Genomic DNA, 14,253 nt, shown 5'->3' with positions numbered 1-14,253 from the left:
GCCTCTCCCGTTGCGGAGCACAGGCTCCGGACGCGCAGACTCAGTGGCCATGGCCCACGGGCCCAACCACTCCGCGGCATGTGGGATCCTCCCGGACCGGGGCACGAGCCCATGTCTCCTGCATCGGCAGGCGGACTCTCAACCACTGCGCCACCAGGGAAGCCCTCAAGCTCACTCTTGACTCTGGCATCAGTGTTCTTAACACTGAGTTTTCAGAATTTTAAATTAAAAGGTTTTTAATTTACAGAATTATTCTTTCCACAATTAAAAAAAGAAAAACATGAATAATTATTTTTGGTCCTTTCCTCTTTTCAGGCATTTTCCATGTTACTTTTCAAGAAGACTTATCATTCAGTGTTGTAGATTTGGAAAAAAAAAAAGTAGCATTAAGATCAATCTTTAACCATATTTCTGGATCTGCTGACCAGTTAAGAAGAGGTGCTATGTGAATTGATTTTTGTCTTACCAGAGTTTAATGCTTATGCTACGTGGACCATTGTTTTTACATGACAATATAATTGAAATCTACTACAGATATCCACATTAATTTATAACCCAAAGCTAGATTGTAACAATATAACTAATAAGGCAAAGGTGAGAAGTAAAATAATCTAGTACCAGCTGGACATATGCGTGCAGTGCTTCTTTGTTTGGCTCAAAACACATTTCTTTTTCATTTAAAAGACTAACAGTCTTGAAATGTACGCTTCAAAAGCCAAAAAGTGATTAAGTCTTATCCAGGAGCTTGGCAAACAGGCAATAGTGGCTGCCACCATTGAGGTCCCCTGCTCAGGTCTCAGTGCGGGTTTTGGAGTCTCCTTCCTCTTTCCTGTCTACACAGTGAACTCAATTCAGGTGGTAAGTCTCGAGCTAAGGGTCGTCTTCCTCTTTTTCTAAATCCATCTAAGATTATTTTCCACTCTTTGAAAAGTAACAAGAAAATAAATGTCAACCTAAAACCATTTTTCCTACTTTTTTCTGAAATTCGGGTTTATGCTTTTTTATTAAAGTCACGTATCTATTTGTAATGCTTATAATAATTTCAGATTTTAAGAGTTCCTGCTACCTTAACTACTTCCTTTGAGAGGTTTACAGCAAGAGGAGTTTATTTTATATTTTTATTCGTATTTACTCAGTAATCAAACTTCATCACTGAGAAACTTAGGGGACAAAAAGAGTACCCTAGTGTTCTATGGCAAAGGCTGCGGTCGGTGACATGGCCCATGGTTGGGTAACCTGGCAAGAAAGACCCCACCGTAACACAGCTGAGCAAAGGGACCAAGGGTTTGCTGCCACGAAGCGAAAAGTCTGCTTTTTTAAACTGAGACTTGGCAGAGCGCGCGGCAACCCTGCACAGCACAGCTGCCGGAGAAAAAGACAGCGGGAGACTTGCTGCTCCGAGAGCAGGAAGTGTGATGCAGGCTTGGGACCCAAAACCCGAAATCCCTTCTCAGCAGCGCCTCCCAAAGCCAGCCAGTGCTTTCCCTAGGAGAAGGCGCAGAGTCCCCAGACCCAGGCTGGCCGCACCCCATCTCCTTTCTCTTTCCTCCGCAGCGGCACATAGACGAGCACGTGAGCTCGGCAGCGCGTCCCAGCTGTGCCTCAGCTGACCGCCTCCTGATTGGCTGAGACAGACGTGGGCTGGGGTGGGGACTGGCCGCCTGCGTCGCTCGCCATTGGCTCTCAGGGAACCCGCCTCCCCCTCAGGTGAGGCGGGCTTGCGTGTGCGCGCCCTGTGCTCAGCGGGCGGGCGCGCCCCCGACACTCCCTCCCACCCCCCGCGCGCCTCCGCCTTTGCCCGCCCCCTGCCGCTGCCTCAGCTCCTCAGTGCACAGAGCCGCCTCGTCTGAGGGGACGCGAGGATTGCCCTCGCTGCCGCTTTCGCCAGTGCGTTGGGCCGGGCCCTGACAAACTGCCCCAGGGGAGGCTCTTCGGAGCCGGACCTGGACCCCTGCGATAGCCGTCTGATCTCCCGCCTCTGGTCTCACGAGGGGTTTCCCGCCTCGCACCCCCCACCTCTGGACGTGCCTTTCCTCCCCTCCCCGCGTGTGGAGGGAGCCAGCGCTTAGGCCGGAGCGAGCCTGGGGGCCGCGGGCAGTGAAGGCATCGCGGGGACCGATTCGCCATGGAGGGCGCCGGCGGCGCGAACGACAAGAAAAAGTAAGCCCACTCCCCCAGCCGGCCGCGTTCTCCGCCAGACCTCCCGCCTACCCGCCCGCCGCCGGGGGCTCGCGGGCCGGCCTCCGCGTTCCGGGGGGCCGCCTTTTTGTTTCTGCCTCTCTCCCCTCCCCTCTCTCTCCCCCCAGCCTCGCCGGCCGGGCTCCCCCACTGTCCACGTCGCCATCTTGTCGTGGGGGGTGGGAGACGCGTCGAAAGTGCTTTCAGGGGCCGGGGGCCGGGGGCTGGGCCCTGCTCGCCTCCCCTCCCGGCCGCCCGGGCCTCGCACCGCCCTCCTTACCCGCCTCAAACCCCCAGCCTGCCCCGTGCCCCACTCCGTGTGGACTTCCCCGAGCCTGAAAACCCCGGGAAGAGAAATGAGCCGCAGCTCGGTCGCCGCCGCTTGCACCCGAGCTTCCGCTCCTTCCCGCCCCCATCCTCTCAGGTTCCATTGAAAACTCGGCCCCGGGGCGGCCCTTGCACGCAGGTCCTGGCTTCCCTGTGGGCTCTGGGCCCTGGGTTTCTGACCCAGGGACTCGCGGGGTTGGATGCGATCTTGCCCCGCGGTTGTCCGGCCAGGCGTGTGTCTTTGCCTTTGTGCATTAGGGATTTGCCGCGATGGCCTGGGATGCTAACTTTTTAGTTTGCACGTGCAGGTTTGGTTTGGTTTGGTTTTAATCGCCTTGAAAAACTTGCCTAGAGCGAGAGTCGGAGTAACGGGAATTTAGGGGAATGGCAACATTTTAATGAGAACATAAGAATTGGATACTTTCTATCATCTGTCAAGAGAGCCCAGACTTTATAAGTGAATTATATGCGTCATTCATTCTTGGAAATATTTTAGTGAAAACGTAGCGGCTGGCTAAATTCAGGCAAACAGTTTTAATGAGATTGAAAGAAAAGTATATGATCAGAGCAAATGAAATGCAGCAGTAAAATGTTGCAAAGTTTTTGGACAGACCTGCCTCATTTTCCTGAAATTGATGTATATTAAAATATACCCGAAGTAAATAATCATCCTGTTAGAACTTAATGCAAGTTTTAAAAACACCTTGAATTTTGAGTCTTAAGTGGTACATTATAGGATTTAGGATTAAGAATTGTGAGTCCAACCAGTGGAATTAAGTGACCCACCTCCACTCCCACCTTTTGGTCCACTCTGGTATTTTAACCTTTGAGGAAATTATTTTAAGGAATTGAAGATTTATGGTAAGAGTTCTGGTTAGTAGGCTGGCTTTACTGTTAAGTCCTCCCCCTCGTCTGGGAGAGATTAACTGCCCTAATCAGTATCAGCAGAAGATAAACTTGTTTATGTTCTTGCTATTTTGTGGATTCCTTTTTGGTCTTTATCTAATGGAATGATAAGTTTGCAGTTTGTATACACCAGAGAAAGCACGTATAAAATTCAAAAAGTGAGTAAACAGGTCTAGATTTCCATTCCAAGGGTTGCCAGGAATTAATTGCAATTAATTTTGCAGAAGTGATTACAAGGTTTTTGATGAAATGATGAGGCTGCTATATTGTAAACCTAAGGCACACCATCTCTATGTATTGCCAATATTCTGTCCTTATATGCTGAATCATATTTAATATTGTGCATGAAGTTATGCACCGGTCACTCCCTTTTTGTATGCAGTGTTCTACTTATTTCTCCTTTGTAGTTCATCAGTTGAGAGGAGCATAAGCAGCTTTAATATAAATGAGTTAATTAGCTACTGTGCTTCACTCCCAAGTCTAAACTAGTTATTAGATTTTCCTCAGTCACATTTGTTATTTTCAAAATATTCTCATTTGAAAATTTAGCAAACTTGGATCAGATTTAATGTTTCTTAATACAGAGTTTCTTAAAACTGAAAAATTAAGTTAAACAATAAATGGTAGCTACACAACTTTTAGATTTTGTTTGTTAAAGATGTCTGTGTTTTAATCCTTTTCTAACTAATAATTTTAAAACTTTTTGAAAAGATAACTGAAAGATTGAGGGGCAGAGATTTTTCTCCTTAGAATTTTTCCATTTTAAGTGAGCCTGTAGAGTGCAGGTGGGGAGACAAATTTGTCATTTTTAAAGGAGGGTTAGGAAATTCAAAACCTGAAGGATTGGAAAAAATCAGAACAGAGGTTGGGTATAGTTATAATAGATTTAACATAGGGAATTTCGTGTTGATTCCTTAATAGTAGGGACTGGACTTAATAGCACATTAATGTTGATTTTTAGATTTCAGTAGAATGTCAAGAGGTTCATTGTTTGCTTTCAGGTTTCAGGCCAGACTCCTTCAGTGTTTTCCAAAACATAGTTATTGGATCATTAAAGTAAAATCTCAGAGAATGGACTTTTCTTAACTTCCTTCTTTAACTTTGGTCATTAAAAATCAAGAAGCTCTCATTTACTAGTAAACTTTTTTCTTGTTACAATTTTACTTTGATTTCCTCTTGAAACTCTTGAAGAGGTGGCCTGGTGGTTAAGAGCGTAAGATTTGAACCTGACACTTCTGAGTCTAGCCTTTTCACTTGTTAGCTTTGTGAGCTTGGGCAAGTTACTGAATGCTTGTGAGCCTATTTCCTCCTTTTGAAATGATGATAATAATAGCAACCATCTTAGTGGTTATTATGAAGATTAAATGTGATAATGCCTAGTGCTTGGTTTAAGGAGTCTTGGTAACATTATACACTTGAAAATAGGTGTTACCTGTTGAAGTTTTAGTTTAAACTTCGACAACACTTTACAACTCTTTTTTGCAAGTCCTTCCACATATTTCTTTGTGTTAGTTCCCCTTCTCCCCGCTTTCTTTTCTGTATCTCCTAAAAATGAAAAGACTGTCATTGGATCCACAACTTTAAAGGGGATTCTTTTCAGTTAAAACAGTACATCCCTGGATTATGTTGGCATCTAGCATCAATTATTCTTGAGCATCTGATCTACTGTCTACCTTAGGCCCCCTTTTTCACATTTCCTTACCCCCTTGTTTCCTCCCCAAACAGGCTACTAAAAATTTACTCTGGACTTTAGAGACTAGAGTCATAAACACATATACTAGTCAGACAGTTCATTTTAGCAGGGTATGTGCAAGGCACTGCAGTCTTAGGAATGGCAGTAACTTAAAACTTTTTTTTTGTCTTGATGCCACAGTTTGGAGTAGACAATTTTATAAATATTAATCTTTGCTAAATATGATGACTTGATAAAATACTTGTGGTAAAACATATGAGCCTACATAGTAGAAAAACTGTCCTTTACTTATGAATTTCTCCAGAGGTAAGATCTTAGGCTTTTATCTCAAGGCAAGGCTTCAAGCCTGTACTGTTTGTCTGATTTTTGTAGCTCGATTTGTATAAAATTTATATTAGTGCACTCTTCCATGTGTATGTGTTTACTGAATTATCGTGTTGTTTTAGATTATGTGTGGTAGTTCATTCCTGCGGTCCACTGCAAAGCATTTTGTGCAGTTTAGATAACATCCAGTCTTTCTACCTATTGACTTCCATTGTCTTTGCAGCTCTAATGGTGTTTGGGCTCAAGGTAAAGATTTTGTGGTTACATTCTATTGTTTTATGTTAAGGATGGTGTATAGGAGGCTGAGGGGGATTAGTCTCAACTGATTTTTTTTCAGAAGAACTCATAATAGTTTATTGTGTTTGGTGGTGAAATAAAAAACTTACCATGCATGGATGTTAAAGATTTGGGTGAGATTACTGTGCTTATTTATAGACATGTCCTCTTAAAATATAATTTTTAAAAATTTACATATTTAAAATACTATATTCTTTTCTTGTCTGAGATTGTTAACATAGGTCTGTTTTTCAAGTAGGAGAAAATAATCTGCCTTAAATGTGTTGTTGGATTAGTTTTCTATTAGGATATTGACTTTAATTCATAAGAAGAATGCTCTCTTTTTTTCTTGTTTCTTTCTCTCTTTTTTTTTTTAAACACTGGGACTAATTATCCAGTTGGTGGATTTTACCCAGCCTTCTGCTATTTGTGATGTATGTATGTATGTATGATATATGTGTTGTGTATGTTTTCTGCTTAACTAGAGGGTTAGAAAAAGAATTTGAAACTAGAATTTGAAACTAAGATAAGCCAATCTTCTTGTTGCTCAGTATTTTCGGTGAAAGTATAGTGATAATTTTTAAATCTACTATAGGCCTTGGAATTTTCAAGATAATTGTATCTGTGTCTCTTGGCGCATCAAAAATTAACTATTTTGTATGTGCATTGAGTTTTATATTAAAACTTGTATTTTCTGCAGTAAAAAGTAATAAACCCATATCTGTTTGCCAGACATGACCCTTTTAGGAAAATATAATGTATAAAATCTAAATCTATAAAAACAAACTTTAATGATTACCTCATGACTTTTTTTTCCTCCATAGCTCTTGAAGTGATTGTGGGGTTTTTTTAAATTGTGGTTTTAAAAAACAACATAAAATTTCCCACCTTAACTATCAATAACTGTACGGTTCAGTAGTGTTACGTATATCCACATTGTTGTGTAACCAATCTCCAGAGCTTTTTCACCTTGTAAATTTGAAACTCTGTAACTATTAAACAACTACCTCCAATTTACCCTTCTCCCTACCCCCTGGCAACCATCATTCTACTTTGTTTCTATGCGTTTGACTACTAAATACCTCATATAAGTAGAATGATACAATTTTTGTCTTTCTGTGACTGGTTTATGTCACTTAGTATAATATCCTCAAGATTCACCCATGTTGTAGCATATGTGAAAATTTTCTTCCTTTTTAAGGCTCAATAATGTATATTAGATTTTATTTATCCATTCATCTTTCGATGGACACTTAGATTGTGTTGACAAAAATAATCAATAGACGATCTATAATAGAAATAGGAAAGGGTTTTCTTTAAACCGAACTGAGGACTATAGCCCAGAAGACAGCCTCCCAGATTACTCTGAGAAACTGCTCTGGAGAAGCATGGTTTTAGCATAGTTTTATGTCTTGTCAGAACAAAAAAACATCAAAAACAAGTCAGAGATACATTCCTTCAAGGTTTCAAAAAAAAAAGCAGATCAGCAAGCACACAGCTAGTATGGCCTTGGCACCTGGGATGGGAGTCTTATCATTGAAGGAGTACCAGCTTTGGCGTCCCAGAAAGGGAGGCATTTAATCTTTATTTTTAACATGGACATTCTTTACTTCTGGTCAGTGTGCCCTTTTCTGTAATAATTAAAGCAAATGTACAGTGTATATTTGGTAGGCCACAGTCTGTTCTAGTTAGCATAAAATTCAAATTAACTTATGTATAAGCCAGAATGATTTCCCCACACCTCAACATGTGAACATTTCTTTTGTCAGTTGCTTCCACTTGTTGACTATTGTGAGTAGTGATTCTGTGAACATGGGTATGCAAATATCTCGTTGAGATCTTGCTTTCAGTTATTTTGGATGTATACCCAGAAGTGGATTGCTGAATAATACGATAACTTAATTTTTTAAGGAACTGCCCATACTGTTTTCTATAGTGGCTGCACCATTTTACATTTCACCAACGGTGCACATGGGTTCCTATTTCACCACATCCTTCCCAACACTTGTTATTTTCTGTTTTTATGGTAGTAGGCATCATAATAGATTTGTTGAAGTGGTTGTGTTTTTAAGGGTTAGTTTGTGAATAATTAACCAACTTAAAACTAACAGCAGAGAACAGTTGCCACTGGAAGCTTTATCAGAAGCGAGGTTAAGCAACTCTAAAATGAGAATTAAGTTTTTCTAGTGACTTAGAAAGATTTGATGTGCCAGTACTTCTTCAGAAAAATACTTACTGTTTAAAATGGTCTCTACCTGTTCTATTGTTGATAAAGTCCCATTTCATTAGTAACTTTGTTTTAAAGAACTTAAAACTATAATTGAAATGACTTATTTTTATAAAATAACTGTTCCCAAGATGTTATCTTTTAGTTGTTCTGGTGATCTCACCTGTTATTTATGCGTGTCTTCATTTAAAAATTTCACTTGGTTATAATATTAAACATAAAGATTATTTCCAAGTATGATTTAAATGTAAATGGGACAAAAATTAGTGATGGAACATAACTTACTGTAGTTTTTGCAGTTCTACCAGTTGTTTTGAAAGTCACAATATATTTAAAGTGTCTACTAGCTAATATTGCAGTTTTCACTCATTAGTGACAGTTCTCTGTGCTTCTCCACTTTTCCTAATAGTTTGTGAGAATTTCTTTTTCCAACTGAATAATAGTATGGTAAAAGATAAACAGAAGGTTTAAAGGCAGAACGTTTAAGTCTTTGAGTTGGAATATATTTCTGTTCTTATATATAGATCTTTTCTCGTGAATTCAGATGCTAAGCAAATTTATTTAAAGTGACCCCTTCCCCTTTTTTCAGTTATAAAATTGAAACATGTTTCAATGAGCAAGATCACAAATAGACTGAATTTGAAACTTGTGATGTAAAAGAGATTACTGGCATACAGTGACCTCTTAAGTATTTAAATGAATAAATGAACAAAATGAAAGGATAACTGAATGAACAAAGAAAGCAGAGGAAGATTTTAAGATTTTTAAAAGGATTTTTTGGAAGTCATTATTGCTCTTCTATGTTGCACTTTTTTTTTTTTTTTTTTTTTGCGGTATGCGGGCCTCTCACTGTTGTGGCCTCCCCCGTTGCGGAGCACAGGCTCCGGACGCGCAGGCTCCGGACGCGCAGACTCAGCGGCCATGGCTCACGGGCCCAGCCGCTCCGCGGCATATGGGATCCTCCCAGACCGGGGCACGAACCCGTATCCCCTGCATCGGCAGGCGGACTCTCAACCACTTGCGCCACCAGGGAGGCCCTATGTTGCACTTTTGCTGGGGCATCTCTTGTGCTACTTTAGAACTTTCTTGAATCTCGAATTTTAATTTTTCATCACTTAAAAACATTTATAGTATCTATTAAAACCAGGTCAGAAAACACTTTTGTTAATAAATATAGCTAGGTAACATGTACTGGCCTTGAAAAGATCTCAGTACCCTATTTTAAGGTATGTTAAAGGTTAGTGCCTGCCAATTCTATGTATTTAGAACACCGAGTAAAAAGTTTACTAAGAGGCATGTATGGCTGGGGAAAATCAGCTAGGCAAATGTGGAAAATATCTTAACCCTTGTTTCATCTTTAGCAAACATTTCTTAAATCTACTCTAAGCTTCCAGAAAGTTTAGACCAGTTTATATTCTCTAGCAGTATTTGAGAGTGCCCTTTTCTTGTACTTCATCATCATTAAAGTTTGTTTTTAATATGAAACACTAGGTTTGTAAGTGTATTAGGATTATTTTTATTGCAAGTGATGAAACACAGCTCAAACTAGTTTGGGGGGTGTGGGCTGGGAGGCTGTTACTAGCTCACACAATCTAGCTTTGGTTTAAGGGACAGTTAGACCCAGAGTCTTAAGTGATGTCCTTAAAGTGTAATCTCAGGCTTTCTCTTGAACATTACTTGGTTTATATATATATATATATATATATTTTTTTTTTTTTTTTTTTTTTTTTTTTTTTTTTTGCTGTACGCGGGCCTCTCACTGCTGTGGCCTCTCCCGTTGCGGAGCACAGGCTCCGGACACACAGGCTCCGCGGCCATGGCTCGCGGGCCCAGCCGCTCCACGGCATGTGGGATCTTCCGGGATCGGGGCACGAACCCTAGTCCCCTGCATCGGCAGGCGGACTCTCAACCACTGCGCCACCAGGGAAGCCCTTGGTTTATATTTTGGTTGATTTGCATGTTGGCCTCATTCTGCCATTGACAAGCTATTAATATGGTATGAATTATGGCCACTAAGCATTCCCATGTCTGCATCCATAGAGTTTGTGATGATAAAAAAAAAAAAAAGAAAACTCCCTCTGTCTTCTAGTATCCACATATCAGTCTCTTGGATGAATGCCAGTTTCCCTGCTTGGACTATTCATTTCTAAACGTCAGTGGGGTTCCCTTATTACACGAGTCAAATGTCTTTTTGTAGATTGTTTGATTGTCTTGATGTAGATTATTATTTATCTCCTTATACAGGACTCTTGATCAATACTGGGCTATAGGTTTTTGTTGCAAATCACCAGAATTCATATTCTGCAGAGTTCTCTATCAAGCCTAGTTGGTCTACAACTGTTCTTGCTGTGCCTTTGGGAAAGCTTAAAATCTCTTCTCTGGACTAAGGCTTTCATTTCTTTAAGAAAGTTGTAGTAATGAATGATTAATGGCTAAGAGGTTTGGCTGTAGAGGCTGGCTGCTTACTTTTTCACTTAAGCTGTGTAATCTTGCACAAGTTGCTTTACCTCTCTAGGTCTCACTTCGTTTATCCGTAAATTAGGGTAAGAGTAATTGCCTTATAGTATTGTTGTGAGGATAAAAGAGATATTAACCCATGTGGAACACTCATAACAGTTCTTGGCACAAACTAAGGGCTTAATAAACTAGAAACCAATTGTATCCGTATTATTATATTTATTAAGTTGTTTTCAGAAGAGTTTCACTCCCTTGAAGTCTCATGGTATTATTTAGAATCCTTCAAACCTTCTTTAGGACAGTCTGACAAAGGCTGATGTCCTTTTGAGCCAAACCATCAGTGAACTTATAATAGTAGTAGAATAGTTGGTGGTGCTTTTCCTCTACATTGTTATTTTTCCATGAATGTCTGGCCTTTGAAAATTAAGTGAAGATACTTGTTTTTTTGTGTAGACAGGTTATTCTAAAATAATCATTTTCTACAGTGATAAGAGTAAAGGAAGAAGAATATTCTCAAGGATATTTGTTTGGCTGTTACAGGATGGGAAATTAAGAAAGCCTACTTTTCCATGCTCTTTTGATGTCAGAACTTCATTAAATGTCTATTTAGTCTGTTTGCAGAGGAGAGTTGGAAATTGCCTACCTTTGCAGGTAACATAGCTAAAATGTTTAAATGAGTTATGTGTCAAATCAATAGAACCTTCATTGTGAGTGGAGGAAGGGATATTTTCTTGGATAATATGAAGAAGTTGATTTATCTCAATGATTCAAAAAATTTTTTCAACCCTAGACCACTACTCTAGCACCTAACCACCATGGCCTGTAACATATTATTGCACATTCATTTATTCAGCAGATATTTGTGCATCTAATTTGTCAAGCAGAGCAGTGAATTGTTGATGGCTCAGGCCATAGTTGAACATTCAGTTTTTGGTGTTAATTGATTCATCCATTATGTGTTACATCTTTTATTTTTTAGTACAGTGTGATTTTAAGTTTGAGGTTCTTGCAAAATAATTGACTTTAGGATTGAAGTTTTTTTATTTATTTGTTTTATTATTTATTTTAATATCAACCATCACAGGAGTATCTTCTATAATTGTGTTTACAAATTTGCCAGTCTGCTGTGAGAATTTTCTTAGACACACACAAAAAGCACTCTCACAAAACAGTCTATTCATTTTTGCAGCTTTAAATGTTAGAAAGTTCTTTATCCCAGTATTTCTCAACCCTGACTGATGTTTAGATCTCTTCTGGAGCAAAGTAATCCTTGTGAACCTTTGAGATGTGTCCAGTGACCTCAATCTGTGTGTACCACGTTTAAAAATGTAACCCTGTTCCTTTTAGTGATCATTTGGTACCAATTTGATCATAAACAAATGCAACTTCAAACACAGAACGTTTCTAACAATGATAGAGATCTATATAGAGATCTTCTAGATGATCCATAACATGCTTTTTTCCTTTTCTTTTTCTTACATTGCCACCAAAATGAGAATAAGATTTAAAAATTCTTATAGCTTACGTTCAGCACTGCTTAACTCTATTGAGCAAACCCTGCCATGTTGTAACTCCCACTTATTACTCTCTGGAATTGCGTAAATTATGAAATCTGCCTTCTGTGTGACATCCTTTTCAAATATCTGAAGGTAGTTATCATGTCTCTTCCTTCTATTCCCAAGTAAAAACATCCTTAAATTTCTTTAATCTTTTAATTTAAATTTAAAAATTATATGTTAAGCATCTGATGTGTGGAAAGGCATCGGCCGTATTAAATACAGAGGCATCATTCCTAGGTGGAATCTGAGAGCTGCCACTTAATAATAGTATTACTTATCCTCTTTTTATAGACAAAGAAATGGGATCAGAGGGTTACTTGAAATTTTATTTGGTAACATTGGATGGGTTGGTGTAGGTGGAAAATCAAGACATTTGCTTCAGAAGAACTTCTCTTTTGTCATCGTTTCCAGAAACTTCATCATGGTCAGGGCTTAGAACTAAACAGGAAAAATCTTCAGGGTGTGATTTCTGTGTGTATACCTTCATTCCATGTGATTTTTTTCCTACTATATAAGAAAACTTGATTATTATAACTTACGTATCTTGTTATATTTAAGCAAATAATTAAGGATACATTTTTCTGAATATACACATGCATAAAGTTTAATGTCACTGACCTTGATTTCCAGTCTCAGTTCTACTACTATCGGAAAGCATATGATAAGGGAAACAGAAAGGCATTTACAAGCTGAGAGGGAGGTAATGCTAAGGGAGAAGAGTAGTAGAGTAGGTGATGTGATTTCGGGAAAGCCATTAACACACAGCTGTTACGGACAGTGAGTCTCAATCCTTTGATGTTTGTGGCATTCATAAGGAATTTAAAAGGTGATTTATAAAAAATTATTTCAGAGAATTGAAAATACGTCACACCATTATCACATTTTTCATTTGGTCATCTTTAAAGCCTAATTATGCTCTGATCTTTTTGAGGAAAATACTGGTTTTTACTAAGCACATACTTTATTACTGGCTTGTCATTGAGTGGTACCTCTAGCTTTTTATTCCCAGCAATTGTACTTCGTTCTACATAGTATTGCCCAATCCACTCAGTTCAGTGTTCTGCCTGACAGACACAGTTATCATGGTATGTGTAGGTAGCTGCAGCTACAAATAAATTTTTCTCAGTTTTCAAATTTGCTGGCTAACCTGTTAAACTTCTGCTATAAGATCTGCTGATGGTTCTCAAACTTCTGTGGCTTAAGAATCACCTGGGTGTTTAATTAATATAAGGATTCCCAGGTACCCATCCGCAGAGGTTCTGATTTGGTAAATTTAGGATGGGACTCAGGAATCTGTAAACTTTACAAGCACCTATAAATGAAACACAAACCTTGAACAGCTAGGATTGCTCATCAGAATCATCTGGAAAATTCTTTTTTATTATTTTTTTTTAATTGGACTTCGTCTATTTTTTCTTCCAGTTTTCTTGAGATATAATTCACGTAAAGCACTGTGTAAGTTTAAGGTGGACAGCATAATGATTTGACTTATATACATCATGTAACGGTTACCACAATAAGTTTTTCGAACATCCATCATTTCACATACATACAAAATTTTTAAAAAAGAAAAAAAGGTTTTTCTTGTGATGAGAACTCTTAGGATTTACTCTCTTACAAACTTTCATATATAACATACAGCAGTGCCAATTTATTAATCATGTTGTACACAGAAGACTGTATTTTAAACTGACATGCCAAGCCTACAAGTTGAATTTCCAGGATTGGGATCTAGGTACAAACATCTGGGGGGAAAAGTTTTATTGGTGATGGTGATGCAGACCACAGGTCAACCATTGATTAATTTTGTGTAAGTCCATATTGTATTTTATAGTCACTGAGTTCTAAGTATGTGGCTATGTTAATGTCTTAGAATCTGGATATGTTTTCTCTGTAAAGCATTTGGGCAGATTTTTAAAGAGAAGGTATTTAGTAGACAATTTTTGAGTGTTGATGAACAGTCTTTTACTTCTCTGGGCATTTTTGAAGGACACATAATGAAGTATTTCCTTAGAGCAGAGGGGTAATGCTAATTTATTAGCATTGCAGATTCTCAGGCCCCATCCAGCCCTTCAAATTGGAAACTCCGATTGTGAGGGAAGCTAAAGTTTGAGAACCTCCATCTTAGAGTAATAGCTTCACATTTTTAAAATTTATCTCGTACTTTATATATTGTAGGGGATCAAAGATTTTTTGAGAGGCTCAATACCAATTCTGAACTGAGAGAGTTGATTTTTAAATCACTAGTTAAGAATAATCTAAAAACAAAAGCATATTCTTTTTCCAAACAGAACTTCAATATACAC

At 39.0% G+C, this 14,253-nt stretch overlaps 1 protein-coding gene across 2 annotated transcripts in view; it reads left to right on the top strand.

Annotated features, from left to right (window-relative positions):
* The first annotated feature begins 1,815 nt into the window (after nt 1–1,815).
* The window catches only part of HIF1A (hypoxia inducible factor 1 subunit alpha), a 43,249-nt gene continuing 30,811 nt past the window's right edge, over nt 1,816–14,253 (top strand). For both annotated transcript variants that reach the window (XM_060096074.1, XM_060096076.1), the window contains exon 1: nt 1,816–2,160. In XM_060096074.1, the coding sequence (XP_059952057.1) occupies nt 2,126–2,160 (35 nt within the window). In that variant the 5' untranslated portion in view covers nt 1,816–2,125. The remainder of the gene's footprint in view (nt 2,161–14,253) is intronic.

Source organism: Mesoplodon densirostris, chromosome 4 (assembly GCF_025265405.1).
Source record: "Mesoplodon densirostris isolate mMesDen1 chromosome 4, mMesDen1 primary haplotype, whole genome shotgun sequence".
NCBI lineage: Eukaryota > Metazoa > Chordata > Mammalia > Artiodactyla > Ziphiidae > Mesoplodon > Mesoplodon densirostris.
This window is presented reverse-complemented; position numbering and strand designations above follow the sequence as displayed.